The 22784-nt window shown below is 39.7% G+C and overlaps 7 gene segments (V, D, J or C); all 7 read left to right on the top strand.

The window, feature by feature from the left end:
• Positions 1–3160: 3160 nt before the first annotated feature.
• LOC125261271 lies at positions 3161–3766 on the top strand. The segment is given in 2 exon segments: positions 3161–3297; positions 3381–3766. Coding segments are annotated over 2 exon segments (432 nt in total).
• A 1566-nt stretch (positions 3767–5332) lies between these two features.
• On the top strand, positions 5333–5776 carry LOC125261270. The segment is given in 2 exon segments: positions 5333–5369; positions 5460–5776. Coding segments are annotated over 2 exon segments (354 nt in total).
• A 645-nt stretch (positions 5777–6421) lies between these two features.
• On the top strand, positions 6422–6995 carry LOC125261308. The segment is given in 2 exon segments: positions 6422–6518; positions 6611–6995. Coding segments are annotated over 2 exon segments (432 nt in total).
• A 664-nt stretch (positions 6996–7659) lies between these two features.
• Positions 7660–8376, top strand: LOC125261309. The segment is given in 2 exon segments: positions 7660–7773; positions 7878–8376. Coding segments are annotated over 2 exon segments (417 nt in total).
• Positions 8377–9315: 939 nt separating this feature from the next.
• On the top strand, positions 9316–10019 carry LOC125261307. The segment is given in 2 exon segments: positions 9316–9496; positions 9601–10019. Coding segments are annotated over 2 exon segments (444 nt in total).
• Positions 10020–13716: 3697 nt separating this feature from the next.
• On the top strand, positions 13717–14994 carry LOC125261269. The segment is given in 2 exon segments: positions 13717–14416; positions 14606–14994. Coding segments are annotated over 2 exon segments (429 nt in total).
• Positions 14995–22085: 7091 nt separating this feature from the next.
• On the top strand, positions 22086–22761 carry LOC125261258. The segment is given in 2 exon segments: positions 22086–22213; positions 22317–22761. Coding segments are annotated over 2 exon segments (354 nt in total).
• The last annotated feature ends 23 nt before the right edge of the window (positions 22762–22784 follow it).

The following is a 22784-nucleotide window of genomic DNA, read 5'->3' as shown; positions in this document are numbered from 1 at the left end:
TACAAACCCGATTCCAAAAAAGTTGGGACACTGTACAAATTGTGAATAAAAAAGGAATGCAATAATTTACAAATCTCATAAACTTATATTTTATTCACAATAGAATATAGATAACATATCAAATGTTGAAAGTGAGACATTTTGAAATGTCATGCCAAATATTGGCTCATTTTGGATTTCATGAGAGCTACACATTCCAAAAAAGTTGGGACAGGTAGCAATAAGAGGCCGGAAAAGTTAAATGTACATATAAGGAACAGCTGGAGGACCAATTTGCAACTTATTAGGTCAATTGGCAACATGATTGGGTATAAAAAGAGCCTCTCAGAGTGGCAGTGTCTCTCAGAAGTCAAGATGGGCAGAGGATCACCAATTCCCCCAATGCTGCGGCGAAAAATAGTGGAGCAATATCAGAAAGGAGTTTCTCAGAGAAAAATTGCAAAGAGTTTGAAGTTATCATCATCTACAGTGCATAATATCATCCAAAGATTCAGAGAATCTGGAACAATCTCTGTGCGTAAGGGTCAAGGCCGGAAAACCATACTGGATGCCCGTGATCTTCGGGCCCTTAGACGGCACTGCATCACATACAGGAATGCTACTGTAATGGAAATCACAACATGGGCTCAGGAATACTTCCAGAAAACATTGTCGGTGAACACAATCCACCGTGCCATTCGCCGTTGCCGGCTAAAACTCTATAGGTCAAAAAAGAAGCCATATCTAAACATGATCCAGAAGCGCAGGCGTTTTCTCTGGGCCAAGGCTCATTTAAAATGGACTGTGGCAAAGTGGAAAACTGTTCTGTGGTCAGACGAATCAAAATTTGAAGTTCTTTTTGGAAAACTGGGACGCCATGTCATCCGGACTAAAGAGGACAAGGACAACCCAAGTTGTTATCAGCACTCAGTTCAGAAGCCTGCATCTCTGATGGTATGGGGTTGCATGAGTGCGTGTGGCATGGGCAGCTTACACATCTGGAAAGGCACCATCAATGCTGAAAGGTATATCCAAGTTCTAGAACAACACATGCTCCCATCCAGACGTCGTCTCTTTCAGGGAAGACCTTGCATTTTCCAACATGACAATGCCAGACCACATACTGCATCAATTACAACATCATGGCTGCGTAGAAGGATCTGGGTACTGAAATGGCCAGCCTGCAGTCCAGATCTTTCACCCATAGAAAAACATTTGGCGCATCATAAAGAGGAAGATGTGGCAAAGAAGACCTAAGACAGTTGAGCAACTAGAAGCCTGTATTAGACAAGAATGGGACAACATTCCTATTCCTAAACTTGAGCAACTTGTCTCCTCAGTCCCCAGACGTTTGCAGACTGTTATAAAAAGAAGAGGGGATGCCACACAGTGGTAAACATGGCCTTGTCCCAACTTTTTTGAGATGTGTTGATGCCATGAAATTTAAAATCAACTTATTTTTCCCTTAAAATGATACATTTTCTCAGTTTAAACATTTGATATGTCGTCTATGTTGTATTCTGAATAAAATATTGAAATTTGAAACTTCCACATCATTGCATTCTGTTTTTATTCACAATTTGTACAGTGTCCCAACTTTTTTGGAATCGGGTTTGTACAATCATTTAATGGTAAAAGTCTCTTTTTTTTTTTTTTAAAGCTTCTTCTAATAATATAGCCAATAACTATGTCAAATGATCTTCTAGCATTAGTTTACTTCATCAAATAAAACAAATGCGGTCAGTGCCTGAATCAACATATTTGAAGAAACTGATAAAACAAACATCAGAACATTGAAAAGTATTAAAAGTACATCCAGAATCCTTAAGGAGGAGGAGACGTTCAGTATTGAGGAACTGTGGTTCAGTCAGACTCCTCCTCAGAGCCCCTCCCACTGGAGTCATTTATCTATTCAACGTTTTTTTTTTTAATCATTTATCACTTAAAGAAAGATACACAGCTAACCTTGAGTCATTATCAAAACCTGTTTAAACTGAGGAATCAACATGGACAGATATCTACTAGTGATTGCCATTACAGTTTCAGGTGGATATAATTTACACTTTTAAAATCTCCTGGTGTTTTTGGCAAGAGAAACTGGCTGATGATTTAATGTTCTGTTGTGATTTCTCAAATTGTATTGCAGGTGCATTTGCTGATAGCATTGGTCCAGCTGACAAGGACACTAATATGATCATTAGAGAAGGAGAGTCTGTGACACTGAGATGCTCATATGATGCTAGCAGCAATTATGTCTATCTTTACTGGTACAGACAGTATCCAAACAGAGAACCAGAATATTTACTGTATAAAGGTGCTCGAGCATACAGCTCTGATATATATTCTGATATACCAGACAACCGGTTTCAATCGAAAACATCCCAGTCATCCACTGAACTCATTATTAAAGCAGCAGCTCTGTCAGATTCAGCTCTCTATTATTGTGCTCTAAGAGTAACAGCAGCAGCCCAGTGATACAAAATGCCTGAGTAGCTTTACAAAAACTCACACACACTATTACTGCTTTGAACAACAGCAATCACATGAGTATCAAACCACGAACATCTCTTTTGTAAACCACAAATGAGAGGATATGGTAACACCTGTTGAACATCAAAAAGTGGTTCAGTATCTACAGTATACATTTACCTACAGTATATATAACACTGTTTGTTTTATGCAGCATTAATGGTTATACATTTTTATTTTAAATTAAGGAAGAATAAAACTGATCATGAAAAAACAAAAACAGACATTAAAAATAAATAAATAAATAATGAAAGTGTCAGATTATATTGATTTATGCTTCCAATAGCATGCTGGAATAACTTCTGTTTTAACTACATGGCCTATCATTGACCTTTTCATTTTATTATTTATTTATACAAAACAATGAAAAGTGTAATGTTCATATTATTATCTGACTGAATTAGATTCAGACTCATGTGCTGGAAATATTCCCCTGGAACCAATCATTTTAAAACATAAAGCAGCTATCAGTATTAATATGCGATGTGTTACCAAAAATATATAAATAATGTCAAAGTAGGGACATGTTTATGGTGAGAAAATGGCATTTCAACCTTTTGCAATACCTAAAAGAAACCAGGAGAGGGTGATATGCACAGTATATTTATTTATACTGTTAACCATGTTCATCTGACAGTGAGATCCTGAGATCCTCCTCACTATCAGAAACAAACCAATGCTCTGAATAACAGACTTCTCTCTCAGACCGACTGAATCAAACTTAGATATCACTCTATCAAACAATGCAACTATGGCTGGAAGCGTTAATATTTGCTTCATTTATTCTTGGTATGTATACATTTACATGTAAAATGTAAGTTATTTTTTAATTGAATAATGCCATTTGTAACATTAATCTCATATATTTTCAGAATGCAGACCAGAAGATAGAGTTGATCAGCCAGATAATCATGTAACTAAACCTGAAGGAGGATCAGTCACATTACAGTGCAAATATACTGCATCTACAACAACACCAGACCTCTTCTGGTACATCCAGAGAGAAAACGACATTCCTAAATACATGCTGAGGAAAAACAAATATGGAGGAGATCAGGACACTGAGTTTGAGAAGAGATTTGACTCTGAAGTGTCATCAGAATCAGTTCCTCTGATGATCCAGGATCTGCGTGTGTCTGACTCTGCTGTGTATTACTGTGCTCTGAAGCCCACTGTGACTCAAACACACTCAACACTCACACAGAAACCTTCATCAGTGTTGATCCCCATTCTGACACATTCATTCATTTTTACTTAATTCTTTGTCACACATGTAAATTTACAAAAGCTTAATTTTTATCATTGCATTGATCATTTCAATTCACAAATATAATTAATATTAAAATAGAATTGATGGCAATGAGAAAAGGGGGCGTGTCTTATCACAGTCCACACCCACATTATTAATATAAAGCATTTCATTTCTCTAGGGCATTCATTTACCTATGATTTATGTACACTATTAATTATGGTATAATTTATCATTCAAATCAACATAGGACAATTGTCAATACTTTTAAAAACAGTTCAGATCTGAAATATCAACATGGAGAGATATTTATTTATCCTCATAATTATATCAGGTAAATCACACTTTTATCAATTCTTAAACACAAGTTAAGCAGTGCATCATATCTGTATGAGTACAGAGTACACTTTACATCAGTTATATGTGTGTGTTTTTATGTCTCCTTTTTAGTTTCATTGAAAGGATTGTATTTGTGAAGTGTCTTATATTACTTCCAGGTGTGTTTTCTGACAGCATTGGACCAAAAGATGAAGACATGAATATAACCAGGAGAGAAGGAGAGTCTGTGACACTGAGATGCTCTTATGATTCAAGCAGCAATAATATTAGACTTTACTGGTACAGACAGTATCCTAATACTGAACCAACATATTTACTGTATAAAGGAGCCACACCCCAATCATCCACTGAACTCATTATTAACAGTGTGACTCTGTCAGATTCAGCTCTCTATTATTGTGCTCTGAGAGTTGGAGCCCAGTGATACAAAGTGCCTGAGAAGCTTTACAAAAACTCACACACATTATTCTTGCTTTGAAAGTCAGTAATCAAATGTGTATAATACCACATGTACCGCTGAGACTGTAAATAACAGAATGTGGAGACACCTGCCAGAGCAGAGAGGGGTGATATGATCATGAACTAGAACAAGTTGCTGTACATGTGTTTTACAGTTAATAAATTTGACATTTTTTAAAAAATTGAAACCTTTACTTTTGTTGTAAATTTAAATTATAATCTGGCAAAAAAAATCTTAATCTATAGATATGCAAAACTAACACTGTGTTATCTGACTTCTCATGTGAACTAAAATATATTTAATAAGAAAGGGGAATCGTAAACTAGAAGCTGTTTCAAATGAATTTAACATGAACTGTAAGGAAGAACAATGATTGTTTATTAAAAATCGGAAGATAATTTGTCTTGTAGATTATTCTAAGGGTATAAGAATAGATTGCATAAAAAGTCAACTTATAACAAGGTTGATAAGTATTGATTACATTTACAGTAATTCACATCAATTAAATTGATATACACTGCTTCTCTGTATATTTATATTATGAATAAAAAGGGATAGAGGATTGGCTGTGATGTCACTGACCACACCCACACTATTCATAAACAGCAGAGCCCCTCCCACTGCAGAATAAATCCATGCATCATCTACATCATTGATTTAATGTATCAAAAGTTTATAGCTGTGCATATGTATGAATCTCAAAAATGATAAATAGCAAAACCTCCTAAAGCTGTGATCAAAACCCAGTTAAAACATATTTAAACTAAGGTATTAACATGGAGGCCTGTCTGATACTGATTCTCACAATTTCCGGTGAATTGATTTTATGCTTTAAAGATCAAATGGTGTTTTATGATGTTTTGATGTTGATGTTTAATGTGCAATTGCTACATTCTATTGCAGGTGTGTTTGCTGATAGCATTGGACCAAATGACAAGGACACTAATGTGATCATTAGAGAAGGAGAGTCTGTGACACTGAGATGCTCATATGATGCTAGCAGCAATTATGTCTATCTTTACTGGTACAAACAGCATCCTAATACAGAACCAACGTATTTACTGTGGCAAGGTGCTCGATCAAATCGAGGAGAGCTGGATAAAACAGAACAGCGGTTTCAGCCAACTTCATCCCAATCATCCACTGAACTCACTATTAACAGTGTGACTCTGTCAGATTCAGCTCTCTATTATTGTGCTCTGAGAGTTGGAGCCCAGTGATACAAAGTGCCTGAGAGGCTTTACAAAAACTTTAAAAGCCAGTTATCACGTTTATCACACCACATTTATATTTCTAAACCACTGTGACTGTATGTGGTAACACCTGTTGAACAATTCTGGAGTAGTGGAGAAGTGAGGAGAAGAGAGGATATGACATCACACTAGAAGAACTTGTTGTATGGGATGTTTATCCACCTTATTTTGAAAGTAAGTTATTTTCTGTGAATGTGTGTGAACTTCTGATTTATTAGCCACTATAAATCACTGGAAGAATAACAAAAATGCTTTAAAATGGTAAAATAATTTACTCTACAAACCAGTGTGTTTATGATTATGATAATAAATTAAAATAATAATATAAACAGTGCGATATCAAGCAGCATAACAGACAGTGTTTGTACAGCTAAAAACTGTAAAATAACTATTAAAAATAAAATATCAGTCTCAGTGCTGTGTTATGTAATGTGAAGAAACATAAAAAAAATAAATGAAACTTCTATTTGTAATTCCATAAAGGACCAGGAGAGGGAGAAATGCAGTCTATACTGATACTGATCACAGTGTGTGGAGCTCCTCCCTTCCTCATGTAATAATGGCTTCGAATCACTCTCTCTTTTCTCAGTTACTCTGCTTTTGCTGATTGATTCGTCTGTTCTTTGGGCATCACTCTATCATCTTGAAGAACAAACAATGAAATTATGGATGATGAAGACATTAATAATACTTCTATCAGTTATACCAGGTATGTGAATGAAATATGTTAATATTTGAATGTTTGGCTGTATTTATGATGATGATGATGATTGTCACAAAATTATTCTTGTGTTTTACCAGGATGTCAATCAGAAGACTCAGTTGATCAGCCACTTAAACATGTTACTGAATTTGTGGGAGAATTGATCACATTGGACTGCAAATATACTACAAGCTCACCATCACAAGAGCTCTTCTGGTACATACAGAGAACAAATGAATCTCCTAAACTTGCGTTACAAAGGAATCCATATGGAGGAGGAGTGAATGGAACGGAGTATCAGGAGAGATTTCACTCTGAAGTGAAACCATCAAAATCCGTCCCCTTGATAATCCAGAGACTGCGTGTGTCTGACTCTGCTGTGTACTACTGCGCTCTGAGGCCCACAGTGTCACAGGACGTCTCTCTCTCACTCAAAAACAAAAGAAACAAACCTACAGCATACAGGGGAAACAGGTGACTGAAACGGGCATCAATTTAATTATGTTTTCACCAAAAACCAATATCATATAAGAAAATAAAATTTCATGTCTGGTTTGATTTGTGACAATGTTTATGAATGATGAACTGGTTTCATTGAATCAGCAGATTCTCTTTTTTAATGTGATACTGTAACATTTACACAAGATTTTTTCATTTCAGATTTTTGAATTTTAAGCACATATCTTGTATAATGTATTTAATTAATGCACAAAATGTACCATGTATTCCTAAGTGTTACAACTCCCCTACAGTAGTACATTTCATCAGCTACAGTATAGTGTGTGTGTGTGTGTGTGTGAGAGTTTGTTTATATTACATTGTGGGGACCAAATGTCCCCACGATGTAATATAAACCTGAATTCACCTACATCGTGGGGACCGGTGTAAATTAATTAATAAAAATACTAAATGATGTTTTTGTGAGAAAATAAAGGTATGCACAGTTTCCAGTGATGGTTAGGTTTAGGGTTAGGGGTAGGGTAGGGGGATAGGAAGTACGGTTTGTACAGTATAAAATGCATTGTGGCCTATGGAAAGTCCTCACAATTGTGTGTGTGTGTGTGTGTGTGTGTGTGTGTGGTGGTGGTGGTGGTGGGGGGGGGGGTCCTGATGTCACTAGCCACACCCATATAATTAATAAACAACAGACCACCTCTCCAAGTAATTCAGCAAGTAAAGCTCAAAACATAAATCTGAACAGATCTGATCAAAAGCGTGAACATGGAGAAACATCTACTACTGATTGTCATAACAGTATCAGGTGAATACTCTCTTATTTAGCTGTGTTTTAAACACTTCAAGCTATGAAATTACAAATATTGACTTTATGAAATTGACTGTTTTGTTGTCTAAATTTATATTCAGGTGTATTTCCTGACAGCATTGGACCAAAAGACAAGGACACAATAATCAGTAAAGAAGGAGAGTCTGTGACTCTGAGCTGCTCATACAGTACAATCGCCAATGAGATCTTGCTTTACTGGTTCAGACAGTATCCAAACACAGAACCTCAGTATTTACTGCTCAAAGGTGCTCGATTGTGGAACCGTGAGGAGAACATACCAGACCAACGGTTTAAGTCGACTACATCCCAGTCATCCACTGAACTCACTATTGATAAAGCAGCTCTGTCAGATTCAGCTCTCTATTATTGTGCTCTAAGAGTTGTACCCCAGTGTTACAAGTGCCTGAGAGGCTTTACAAAAACTCACACACAGAAATGTTGCTTTGAAAGTCAGTAATCAAATGTAAATCAAACCACTTTTGAAAACCACAGAGACTTAAATAACAGAAAGTGGCAACACCTGCTGAACAAACAGAACTGAAGTCATTGTTATCCTGTGGTTATGTTATGCAGAGCAAAGATTTGAACACATATAATACTTTAATATTTAGATTCTTCATAAGGTGATGACAAGGGTTGCATTCATACTTGACCTCTCTTATACATACTCAACTGGAGTGCAATATAAACTTTGTATTTAAATAATCTCCTACTTTGCTATTAAAGATAACAGATTACTAAAATGTAAAGAAAATAATGGCAAAAGATGAAGAGAGCCGTGTGAGATCATCACAGAGATATTCAGAAGAAATATTGACAAAAACAGCAACTCAAACAGAATATAGTAATAGAGAACATATTTTAAAAGTTTGTATTTACATTCTGAAAAGCCTGAATAAATTTGAAATAATGAACCGATATCTGAAAAACATGAATTTGAATTTGAATAGATTTTTTCAGATGTAGCATTCAGTCTATCAAATACAACAGAGACAATTTTAGAATTTGTTTCATTTGCAGGTCACATACAGTACTCTACTGTTCAAACGTTTGGGGTCAGTAAGATTTTTTTAAAACAAATTATTCATCAAGGATGCATCAAATTGTAAAAATGGTTTAGCCTGGCTGTGATTCAGATTATGTTGTCACTGTTTCTTTACAGTATGAATTTTTGAAAGTTAATAAGTCATATTGAAAGTTACAGTCATATGAACTTTATAAACATGTGAACTTGCAATCAATACATTTTGATCACAAGTAAATTGTATTGCTACATAAACACACAATAGATTGTGAGATGATTTTTGCTGGAAACAATAATGTGTTTCATAATTTTGTTTTAAAGCTTGTGACAAACTCTCTGACACCAAAATATGATCAAAGTTTATTTTAACTTATTATTACAAAATCCCAATAATTATTTATTACCACTAAGAAATCACCTGTATTTTAACACTGATCAACAGATACATTTGTTTGAAATAATAGTAGCAATAATGAGCCAGACCCAAAAAAAACTTCATTCAAAATAAAGCTGCTCTTTTGTCTTGAAGTATCAGAAGAGGAGGAACTCCAGATCTGACATGATCTAATCGAGTCTGAAAGAGACTGTGGATGAAACGATTCAGTCTGACTCTTCTCAGAGTGAACACTTGAACAATGAATCTTCATTCACTTATTCTGCTCTGTGTCTCAACCAGTATGCATATTTATTTGATTGATTATTTTTTGTTATATTAAAATAAAATAAAATAAATAAAATAAAAAGCACTAAAAAGCTACAAATGTACCTCTTTTTTTCAGCTGCTGTATTTGGAAATATCATCAAACCAGATGAAACAGATGTAGTTGCTGAGAAGGGTTCAAGTGCTACATTATCCTGTAGTTATTCCTCTACAACTACAGAAACTCTCTTCTGGTACCGTCAGTATGGAAGATCAAAACCTGAATTTCTTGTTTCCACCTTCAGTACTGCAACAAATCCTGAAGAATCTAAAGTAGATCCAAGATTCTCTGTTAAAGTAACAAAAAAGGAACAAATCCACATGGATCTGATCATCTCCTCTGCTGCAGTATCAGACTCTGCTCTGTATTACTGTGCTCTGAGGCCCACAGTCACAGGAAACACAAGAACACTGTACAAAAACCTGCTAGATGAGAGAGAGATGAGAGAACATTTCTTGAGAAAGAAACTAGTATACAAATAATTTCATAATCTAATGCAAAAATGATAAAACATAAAACAAAGCAATTTTCTAAAAATTAGTCATATTTTTTTTTAATTTGTTACACAATGAGATGGCGCTGTTTCAGTTGTGCAATACTTGCAGTTAACCATAAGAGGGCAGTAGTTACTCAATATTACAGCATGAGTTAATTTGCCCATCTAGCTGAAATAAAGGTAAAGAGTTATATGGCTGCCGGTGTGATGATTGACATCTTACATTGTCTGTCGCCTGTCATCATCTTTGGACTTTTCAAATGGCAGCCTTTTCAAAATCAGCCCAGTGATACAAAACATGAAACAAGTCTTACAAAAACTCTCTTTGACAGATTTATTTCGACATCAGTGTGAATTTAAAACAGATCATGAGGTGGATCAGGAATATATTTTTCTTTGCACTCTTCAGTCTTGGTATGCATTTCTTCTCATTTTTAAGATTTTAAATCATTTTTGAATATTTGTATATATTGTTTGTTGATATGGATTTTAAGAGTCAAAAATCAAATCTACATCTTAAATCTTTACAGAGTGCAGATCAGAAGAGAAAGTTGATCAGCCAGACAAACATGTGACTGAAGCTGAAGGAAGATCATTGACATTTGATTGTTCATATATGACAGCTTCAACACAGCCAAACCTCTTCTGGTACATCCAGAGAGCGAATGACTTTCCTCCTGAGGAGGGACAAGTTTGGAACTGGAGAAAATGGCACTGAGTTCCAGGAGAGATTTCACTCTGAACTTTCATCAAATTCAGTTCCTCTGACGATCCAGGATCTGCGTGTGTCTGACTCTGCTCTGTATTACTGTGCTCTGAGGCCCACTGTGACAAAACTGATCTTGAACATGAACAACTGTACAGCATATTATTTATTATTCTTAACACTGATGGACAGATAAATAGTTTCAAATGATGGTACGCTGTTGTGAACCGAGTCCAAAATAACGTTAAAAATGTGATGAAGAAGGTCACACCCCCTGAAATGCAATAAATATTTAAAATAGCTTTGTAATCATTCATACTCAAATAAGGATCACAGATCAATTCAGCCTTATACATGTTTTTGGCACAATCATATAATAGCAGTTCATGTGATTGAATCTTTCTTGTCTTCTTGAAATTCATTGTCAGATGTTCTCAGAGAGGAGGGACTCAGAGTTCACAGATCTGACATGATCTAATCGTGTCTGAAAGAGACTGTGGATGAAACCATTCATTCTGACTCTTCTCAGAGTGAACACTTGAACAATGAATCTTCATTCAGTTATTCTGCTCTGTGCTTCAGCAGGTATGTTATTTGGTTAATTATCATAATATTTTTGTTAAAATTTTGTTTTTATTAAAAACATCTCACTAAAACTGTACAAATGTCTCTTTTCTATTTCTGCTGCTGTATTTGGAAATGTCATCAAACCAAACAAAACAGATGTTTTTGCTGAGGAGGGTTCAAGTGTTACATTATCCTGTAGTTTTTCTGCCTCTGGAGCTTCAGATTATCTCCACTGGTACCGTCAGTATGGAAGATCAAAACCTGAATTTCTTGTACTCATCTACAGTAGTAAAAAAGAACCTGTGACGTCTGATGTAGATCCAAGATTCTCTGTTAAAGTTGAAAAAAAGGAACAAAGTCATGTGTATCTGATCATCTCCTCTGCTGCAGTATCAGACTCTGCTCTGTATTACTGTGCTCTGGTGCCCACAGTCACAGGAAACACAAGAACACTGTACAAAAACCTGATACAATGAGAGAAACACACAGACACAGAGAAAACATTGTGAGAAAAAACCTAGTATACAAATAATTACATAATCTAATGCAAAAATGATAAAACATAAAACAAAGCAACATTATAAAGCCAGTCATTCTTTGATGGCGCTGTTTCAGTTATGTAATACTTGCAGTTAACCAAAAGAGGGCAGTAGTTACTCAACATTGCATGAAGTAATAAAGAAATGCATCAATAAATGCATAAATTGATAAATAGATTTGAGAAAGCGATAACCAGTGAAAGTTATGCTAAAATATTCTTCTTAAAAGAGAGTGTTGAGTTAAATTAAGTTTTATTTAACTAAATTCAGGAGGTGCACGTTCGGGTAATTCAACCAATCAGTGCAAGAGGAAGCCGGTATATAAAGCCGTCTCTCACCTATAGACCTTATGTAGCCCCGCCCCTTTTCAGCGCTGCGCTCGTTGTCTTTTGACTTCCGGCTTGTATTTCCACAGCGATCTTATGTATTTATGAATGAACTGCTCATTTTAAAATCTTCCCGTTCTACTGACATTTGTTAAGACACCCGCTTTAAACATTACAAAGCTCATGATAACTTTTGTTAACTCTACAACACGTAAATCCACTTCACCAGCTAATTATTCTTCAACAGCGATGTCATAGAAATATACAGGGCTACCGCAAAAACGGAAGTTCAAAGACAATATTCTAAAGATGGCGGCGCGCATGTTTCTCTGGAAAATAAGGTCTATATCTGTGACAACTTTCACAGCATCCCTCCACCACCCCATCACCTCACTCTTGCCTGGTTTCTATCCCAGTTAAGGAGGGGGAGTACTCTGGGTTCGGGCCAAATTCAGAGCTCGGAGCTCTTCCCCGAACAGCACACCAAATACACATAATTACTATACAAATTACTTTATTTTGAGTTCATGTACGTGTAAACTCGTGAATACAATTATTTTAGTTTTAGCTGTATTTAACTCCGTAATGTTTATGTCTGTCTTAGGCAGATAAGAGTGTGGTGCTCATGCGTTTCCACTGGAGGCTGATGGAGGGGTCTGGATATGCACCATATTTGAGTGGATCTTCAATTTTTCCACACCAAACTGAGCAGCTCAGGAATGATGACACACTGACACAGGGGTTTAGAAACCCTTGTTTTTCTACAATTGTTCATGATCAGTATCATAATCTACATGAGGAATTTTGTGTTGTTTTCCATTTATTCATCACAACAGACCCCACAAAAACTACATTTCAAAACCTTCAACAGAGTCTCTAATATATGCTGTCATGGCCATTTTATTTAAAGAAACACATCTTCATTATAATCAAAATTATTTCCCCTTTCAGGACATTCAAAGTCTGAGTTATATTTCTACTGGTAGAGGTGTGGCTCTACTGTGATCCTGTGGAGCTCTTCAGAGTCTGTTACAGAGCTCAGTTCAGCTGCATTAGTGAACACACACAATGGTGCTCCTCTCTGTTATTCTGCTCTTTGTCTTTACATGTAAGTATTTCATTTTATCTAAATATTCTAAACAATCATAATGTGAGGAATTTTAATTAAGGCAGTATTCGAAAAATCACACCTTTCTTGATTCATTCTAAATAAAAAAATTCATAAAGGATTAAAAGCTGTTTTACTTTTGCAGGTGCTACGTGTGGAGATGAAATTAAACCAACCAAACCTGAAGAGTTTGCAGTTGAGGGTTTAAATGTCACATTATCCTGCAGTTATTCATCTGCACAGACTTTATTCTGGTACCGTCAGTATCCAAGATCAGCTCCTGAATTCCTTGTATTTATTGTATATGGTACAAAAGAAGACAGGGAGTCTGATGTAAATAAGAGATTCACTGCTAAACACAACAAAGAAAAGCAAAACCATGTGGATCTGGAGATCTCCTCTGCTGCAGTATCAGACTCTGCTCTGTATTACTGTGCTCTGACGCCCACAGTCACAGGAAACACTGTAACTCTGTACAAAAACCTGACACAGCTGAAGGTGTACAAATAATTTCCTTCCATAAATCCATCTGAATTAAAGGTAGCTTATGATTTTACTCTATATGAGGGTGAAAACTATCAGCAGTGGCATGATAGATTATGAATTTTGTTTTAAAATGAACTTAATGCTATTAATGCAATACATACACACTGTGCTCTTATGATGTTCTGACGAATTGTTGTTTTAAATACAATTTAACTTGCTTTTTTGTATCTGAGCTGTGGCGACTGTACAGGACCGTAAAGTGTCTAGTACCATAAACTGTATCTCTATTCATGCTGTATTCACGTCTAAACAAAGCCTCTCTGCCGATAATTACAGGTTTATGAGATCTACAGTACTGTAACAACCAAAGTTTGAGGAATTAATCCAGATCACATTCTGTTTGAGTTCTGAACATTTTTCTTGTACAAGTTAGTAAGTAACCACAAGAGGGTGCTATGAGCTACAGCATATGAATAGTGATGACACTGTGGACTATGAAACAGATCTGATCTGCTCTTTCATTTAGATCTCTGGAGGAGGGAGGGTTTAAAGCTTTGACATCTGATGTGATCTTGATAAGTGTCTGTAAGAGAAGTCTGTTCAACAGAACATAAGGAACAAACACAATGATGCTCCATTCTTTTATTCTGCTTTCTGCACTTACATGTAAGTATTAAAATATTTTGAGTATTGCATGTATGTATTCTGAGCAGCCAGAATTGCTCATTTCTGCTCAAAATTAAAAGTGTAAAAAGTCTATTTCTTTACATTGTACAGTACACTGTATGTTATGCTGATACATCTAAAATGATTTAATTTAAATCAGTTCAGTAAAGATCTGATCTACTTTTGCAGATGCAACATATGGAAATGAAATTAAACCAACCAAAACAGAGGAGTTCACTGTCGAGGGTTCAAGTGTTACATTATCCTGCAGTTATTCATCTGCATATACTCTTCACTGGTACCGTCAATATCCCGGATCAGCTCCTCAATTCCTTGTGCTCATCTCAGACGGTGCTAAAGCTCAGGAGTCTTATGTAGATTCCAGATTCACTACTGAGATCAGAAAAGAAACAGAAAACCATGTGGATCTGATCATCTCCTCTGCTGCAGTATCAGACTCTGCTCTGTATTACTGTGCTCTGGAGCCCACAGTCACAGGAAACACAAGATCACTGTACAAAAACCTGCTTCTGCTCAGAGTGAGGAATCAATGGTCTACTACAGTTCAGGAGAAATGACTCTCTTGAATCTTGAATTATACCCAGATCCCCTCCAGTATGCCAAGTAGCATCTTGTTGATTCAAATAAGCCACATGCCACAATTTTGAGCATTTTTGAAATACATTTATTATAAGTTAAAAGTGTTTGTCTAAAACATGGCACAAATCGTCTTGGGTTACGAGTGTAACCCTTGTTCCCTAAGTAAGGGAACGAGACGCTACGTCAGTGACGTCGCGGACCGGAACCTATAAAGCATGCCCAGAAACAAAGAATGCTAGCTTCTGTGATATGTCTGAAGTAAGCGCTCCAGACATGCTGGAGGTACGGCAACGTGACGTAGCGTCTCGTTCCCTTACTCAGGGAACAAGGGTTACACTCGTAACCCAAGACGTTCCCTTTCGTGGGAACTATCGACGCTACGTCAGTGACGTGATGGGAACGCTGTCCCCACTACGCCGTGCCTCCGAGTGCCTGGCTGCTATCTTGTAACACCAAAGCACCCGGAGTACTACTCACATTAAGATTATAAAATCTGATGAAGGTGTGCTGGGATGACCATCCAGCAGCGCCACAAATATCCGCCAAGGAAACCCCTGACATGTGAGCTCTTGAAGCAGCCATACCTCTTGTTGAGTGTGCCCTAACATCCAAGGGGCACGGACGCCCCAGGGCTTTATACGTCAATGAGATGGCCTCAACCACCCATTTACTCATCCTCTGCTTAGACGCTGGGCCCCCTCGACTCGGGGACCCATAACATACAAATAGTTGGTCTGATTTTCTCCACAGGGCAGCTCTGTGAACATAAGCGTCCAGTGCCCTCACAGGACACAGCAGATTAAGTTTTTCCTGATCCGGATTAGTGAACGGAGGGGGATAAAAAGCCTCCAAAACGATAGGACCTGGGACCCTAGTGGGGACCTTAGGAATGTAACCAGGCCTTGTATGTAGAAAGGCCTTAACCATGCCTGGTGCAAACTCTAAACATGATGGTGAAACCGAAAGAGCTTGAAGGTCACCTATCCTTTTCAAGGATGAGATGGCCAGTAAAAACACAGTCTTCAATGTAAGCATTTTATCTGACACATCTTCCAAAGGCTCAAAGGGCGCCTCAGCCAACCCTTGTAACACAATGGCTAAGTCCCAGGTCAGAGATTTTGGGCATACTGAAGGCCTCAGCCTCAGTGCGCCACGAAGGAAGCGAACAACTAAGGGGTCTCGACCTACCGAGACACCACCCATAGGAACATGATAGGCTGAAATAGCAGCCACATACACTTTTAATGTGGAGTGAGTTAAGCCTTCTGAAAGCTTTTCTTGAAGGAATTGAAGCACATAGCTGACAGATGAGTGGACCGGGTCCACCCTATGATGACTACACCATGTAGCGAAAACCTTCCACTTATACATATAAAGCTTCCTTGTAGATGGAGCTCTGGACTGAACAACCTCCACAACCTCGGTTGGAAGACCAGATTCTATGAGCCTTGCCCCCTCAGAGGCCAGGCCCACAGTTTCCACATTTCTGGACGGGGATGTAATATCATGCCGCCCGCTTGGGACAGGAGATCCTGTCTGACTGGAAGCTCCAGAGGAGAGCCGTGAAGAAGTGATACTAGGTCCGCAAACCATATTCTTGTTGGCCAGAAAGGAGCCACCAATATCAGGTCTACCCCTTCCTGACGGACTTTGTCCAGAACTCCCGGGAGCAGAGAGACTGGGGGAAAAGCATACAGACGTCGCCTCGGCCACGTCTGTATCATGGCATCCAACCCCAGAGGAGCTGGGTGCCTCAGAGAGTACCACAGAGGGCATTGAGTTGACTCCTCTGTGGCAAAGAGATCGACTTCCGCTCGACCGAATGCTTCCATATGAGCTCCACTACCTCTGAGTGAAGCTTCCATTCCCCCGGACTCGCGCTCTGCCTCGACAGAGCGTCCGCCCCCATATTCAAATACCCCGGAATATACGCCGCCTTTAGCGAGAGTAATTTCCCTTGGGTCCACAGGAGGATGTGACTGACCAGTTTGCATAGTGGACGAGATCGCAGTCCCCCTTGGTGATTTATGTAGGAGACCACCGTAGTGTTGTCTGTCTGAACCAACACATGGTGGCCCCTCAGGTCGGGGAGGAAGTGCTTCAGAGCCTGAAACACTGCCAGCATCTCCAGCCGATTTATGTGCCAGGAGAGCTGGTGTACCTCCCAGTGACCTTGAGCTGAGCGACCACTCATGATCGCTCCCCAGCCTGTGAGGGACGCATCTGTCGTAAGCATTACGCGACGACATGAAGTTCCCAACACGGGTCCCTGGGACAGGAACCAAGGCTTTTTCCACATGACCAGAGCACGAAGGCACCGCCGCGTGACTTTGATCATGCGAAAAGGATTTCCCCTCGGAGAAAACCCCTTGGTCCTGAGCCACCACTGTAAGGGTCTCATGTGCAGAAGGCCAAAAGTAACAACGTTGGACGCAGCTGCCATCAGACCCAACAGTCTCTGAAACTGTTTTACAGTGAGTGACCGGCCTAACTTCACCCCATTCACGGCCCCGAGAATGGAAGTCACACGAGCAGGAGTCAATTGCGCCCGCATCGTGATGGAATCCCAGATTACCCCAAGATAGTTGGCAACCTGACTCGGAACCAGCACACTTTTCTTGGCGTTGAGCCTCAGCCCAAGCCTCTTCATGTGCGACAACACAACATCTCGATGTTGAGCTGCCAGACGTTCTGTTTGAGCTAAAATCAACCAATCGTCGATATAGTTCAGCACGCGGATGCCCTGGAGTCTCAGCGGAGCCAAGGCTGCATCCACGCACTTCGTGAACGTGCGGGGTGATAGTGATAGGCCGAAGGGAAGAACCTTGTATTGGTATGCTTCGCCCCCGAAAGCAAACCTGAGGAACTTCCTGTGAGAAGCATGGATGGAAATGTGAAAATATGCGTCCTTCAGATCTATCGCCACAAACCAGTCCTCGGATCTGATCTGTGGAATAATCTGTTTGAGTGTAAGCATCTTGAACTTCAACTTCTTTACAGATCGATTTAGTATACGAAGATCTATGATCGGACGCAACCCCCCATCCTTCTTTGGAACAATGAAGTAGCGGCTGTAAAAGCCCGACATTCTGCTGGGAGAGGGAACCCGTTCTATAGCCCCTTTTTGCAAAAGCGTCGTAACCTCTTGTTCCATTACCAGAGACTGCTCTGGAGCTACCACTGTGTGAGTCACTCCACTGAACCTGGGCGGACGAGAACCGAACTGAATTCTGTAGCCCTGTTCTACCATGAGCAGCACCCATTTCGAAATATTTGGAAGACATTTCCATTCCTCCAAAAATTCTACTAAGGGAACCAGCCTCTCGAGACTGGTCTCTGGTGTTTTTTGAGCACTTGGCTCGTTTATCTGACGCGGCGCACCGGCAGATAAGCGAATCACGTGCTGGCCGAACCTCCTCGGAGGATCGACAGGGACTGCTGCGCCCTGTCGCACACTGGGTGGCAGGGTTGGCAGAACAGTCCCTTGAGGGCGCCGATGGGGAACGATAGAAATTAATCGTCGAACCCCTTCGGAGGGGGCTGCCCTCAGAAACCCTGGCCCATGAGCGTCAGGATTTCTTTTGGGAAGCCTTCCGGGAAATAATGACGGTCCTCAGATCCGCCCTACCCCCGGAAGGCTTCGGCTGTGCAGCACGCTCCGGTCCCAAGCTTTCCGCGGGGGAGCACGGGCGGCCACACTAGCCTTTTGCTGGGACCTGTGTCCCGAGGAGCCGGCTATCGGCTGAGGCTGCCCCCGCCCAGCAGCCTCAGGGGGATGAGATTTTCGGGGGAGGAACCTCTGGAACGCCGCTTTCTGCTTTTTCGCCTCCTCGAACCTGTCGACGACAGTATTAACTGCGTCGCCGAACAGGCCCTCGGAGGAAAGCAGCGCATCCATAAGGATGTGTTTATCCTTCTCCTTAATATCAGCTAGGTTGAGCCACAGATGTCTCTCCGGCCACCAGGGCTGCCATAGAGCGGCCTACTGACTTGGCCGTCTCCTTGGTGGCACGGAGAGCTAAATCTGTGGCCTTCCTCAACTCCTGAATGGTTTCGAAGGTTACCTCCCCACTTTCGTCAATTTCCCCCAGCAGATCAGCTTGGTATGCCTGCAGTATTGACATAGTGTGCAGACATGCCGCAGCCTGACCCGCTGCCGAATAAGCCTTGCCCACCAGATTCGATGTTTGCTTTAAAGGTCTGGTGGGCAACGTCGGGGATTTCAGGGACGATGCAGACTCGGGCGAGAGATAGCTCGCAAGCGTCTCTTCAACCCGAGGCATCGCCCCATAACCGTGTTGCTTCAGCCCAGTAATATTGCTGTACATTGATGTCTGTGGGCTGAAGACACGGTACTGCACAGGTCTATTCCACGACCTCGACACCTCGGTGTGGAGGTCGGGAAAGAACGGCAGTCCCCGACGCTGGGGTAGTGACCTAGCTGGGAGGAAGCGTTCATCCAACTTGCTTTTAACTTTAGGAACGCTTTCCTCCGCGGGCCAGCTTATATTTAGTTTCTCTACTGCCCGGGTCACTACCTCCATAAGCTCCTCATGGGCTGGAGATGAGGATGACGGTCCCTCATCACCACCCTCGACACCTTCAACATCAACCTCCTCGGGGGAAGATATATTCAGTGCCGGTGCCTCCCTTTGAGGGGAAGAAACCGCAGCGCGTGCTTCCACCACCAAAGGAGAGACACTAGATCTAGCAGGTAAGGGGAGCGATAAGGCAAAGCCCGTCTCTCCCCCCTCTGCTAGATCCATTTGTGAACCCCACGAGTGCAGCCTTCGCTGTGCCTCGGCAGCAGCGGGACCAGACCCGCGGGGAACACTCGCCGCGGCGCCCTCCTTAAAGAGCGCCCGGCGTGAGCGCAGCGCCCTGAGAGTGAGCCGCTCACAGTGCACACAGACAGCCCCCTCAAGAGCTGCCTGTGCGTGCTCAACTCCCAGGCATTTCACACACATCTCGTGTGTATCTCCCTCCACGATGAATCGCGGGCAAGGAGGTGCACACTTAGTGAAACGCTGGCTTTTCTCCGTCATTTTCTTTATATATATATGTCTTTTATGTGTCTTATTTCACTTGTTAGAAACTCTTGTCCTCAGACGAAGAGATCACTTTCTGGCGAGATGGTAGACAGACAACAGTAAATAAGACAGACAAGATACAAATAGCGCTTACTGAAGACAACAGAAGCTAGCGTTCTTTGTTTCTGGGCATGCTTTATAGGTTCCGGTCCGCGACGTCGCCCGCCTCTGACGTCACGTTCTCTCATTGGTTGGATACAATAGTGCTTCACAAACACAAAAATGCAGAGGATTCCCATCACGTCACTGACGTAGCGTCGATAGTTCCCACGAAAGGGAACACCTATTTGCATGTACAAAAGTCATAAATACAATCAAGTCACACCTTCAGAAATAATTACCCACCTTTTCATGTGGCGCGCAACATCAGTTACTGTATTACAGTTTTCCTCCATCGATTAGACATTTCTCCAAACTCACTGTTCTCAAAACAGATAACACAGTAATCTGAACACTTTGTAACCCAGGTGAAAAAAAGTACACTTCAATAATGTACTAAAAGTGCTTTATTTTCATGCACTAATTTTATACTTAATATACTAAAAAATCTTCTTTAGTACTTCTTAAGAACATCTAAGTGTATCTAAAAAAAGTTAAATACACTTAAATACATCTAAGTGTATTTAAAAAATATATTTAGCTACTACTTGTAGTACACTATGGGTTCAAATGTACTATAAGTGAATCTAAATACATTTTTAAATACAGAAATAGTATATTAAAAGAACATTTTAGTTCATATTTCATGTTGTCTCAAAACAGCACAGTTGAGTACACTTAGATGTTCTTAAGATGATCTTAAGAAGTACTAAAGAAGAATTTTTAGTATATTACGTACAAAATTAGTGCATGAAAATAGAGCACTTTAATTATATTATAGAAATGTACTTTTTTCACCTGGGAATTGTCCTTAGAACAAAAAAACAACCTAAAACGAGTCAAAATTTAAATTTAAAATTTCATCCACAAGGGGTCAGCATCACACTCTTCATGTGTGATTATATCATGTGATTAAAACATTTAAAGTAGAGCTCTGTGAGAGAAGCACAGAGTTTTTGAGAGCTCAGCTCTTTCTGCTCTTTTACCGCACAGAACAACAATGTTTAAATGGGCTTTGATTTCTCTGTGTCTCACAGCAGCTCATTATGATGGTAAGCTCTTTTTTCTGTTTCAGTACATTTAACAGAACAAGGTTTACTTACATTTAGGTTATTAATTTAAGTTTACGTTCATGATACTTCATGTTAATGATTTACCCTTTTCTATCCACTTAGTGTCTTTGGGACAGGACAGAGTTGAACAGTCTTCAAGAGAAATGACTGCAAGTGAAGGAGATCAAGTTATTTTAAGGAGTAATTATACTACAAGCGATACAAGTCCGTATCTCTTCTGGTACAAACAGCTACCAAACAAATCACTTACATTCATTCTAAATAAATATACATTAAGTGAAGGAATAACCGAGGATGAATTTAAGAAGAGATTTTCTCTAGCACTGAACTCCACATCAAGATCAGTTCCTCTGATGATCCAGGATGTGTGTGTGTCTGACTCTGCTGTGTATTACTGTGCTCTGAAGCCCACTGAGACTCAAACACACTCAACACTCACACAAAAACATGCAAAATAAAAACTCTCCAACTTTGCCAAAGCAACACTATAAACCAAGTGGAAACATATTATAAAATCATATTTCATGAAGTGAGAATCCTATCAGTAATAATTATCAATAAATAATGTGCTTTTTGTGCAGTTCAACTCAAGCAGAGCAGATCTACAGTATTTAAATTGTTTTCATTATTTCTTCAGTTTTAACAGAGTACAGTTCAATATGATCCAGAATGTGTTTGTGTATTTGGTTTTTAAGCAGCACATATAGGTCCCCATCACACACTCTCTGATTTCTTTCTTTCAAGGCTCTTGTTCTTGTGTTCAAAACTGTCACTTCCAACCAATCACCTGCCTCTTAAACTAAAGATGAAGACACTGAAGACACACCTCTTCTGTGAGCTCTGAACTAAAGCATTAGCATCGGAGCACAGAGAACATGAACAGATCTGTAGAAACATGGAAAAACACCTGTTTCTGATTTTATTTCTGACTTCAGGTACAAAATGATCCACTTTATTCATTCTAGTGATGCAGAAAAACAGTTTAAGAAATGACTGTGTGCAACGTGAGTCAGTAATTTTCTTATTTCTTTGTTTTAGGTGTGATGACTGCAGACAAGATTTGGCCAAATAAAGAAACTGTTATAAAGAAGGAAGACGAGACTGTGACCCTCAGCTGCACATATGAAACAGACACCGATAATGTCAGACTTTACTGGTACAGACAGTATCTTAATGGAGAGCCTCAGTATTTAATGTGGAAAGAGGCTCGTTCATGGAGTAGAACTGGGAATCCCTCTGATCCTCGCTTTCAGTCGACTACATCACGAACATCCACTGAACTCAAGATTAATGGTGTGACTCTGTCAGATTCAGCTCTCTATTATTGTGCTCTATTAGTTGGAGCCCAGTGATACAAAGTCTATGTGAAGCTGTACAAAAACTCAAATTCATTTTCCCTTTGATCTCAAGCCACATCAAACCCACAATCTATAATTCACATGATATAATTACACCAGTGGAAACACCTGTGTGTGGTTACAGTGATAACTTGTGGTTATTCAAATG

The sequence above is a fragment of the Megalobrama amblycephala genome, unplaced genomic scaffold (genome assembly GCF_018812025.1).
Source record: "Megalobrama amblycephala isolate DHTTF-2021 unplaced genomic scaffold, ASM1881202v1 scaffold385, whole genome shotgun sequence".
Classification (NCBI taxonomy): domain Eukaryota; kingdom Metazoa; phylum Chordata; class Actinopteri; order Cypriniformes; family Xenocyprididae; genus Megalobrama; species Megalobrama amblycephala.
The sequence above is the reverse complement of the archived record's forward strand: the minus strand, read 5'-3'. Positions and strand labels throughout refer to the sequence as shown.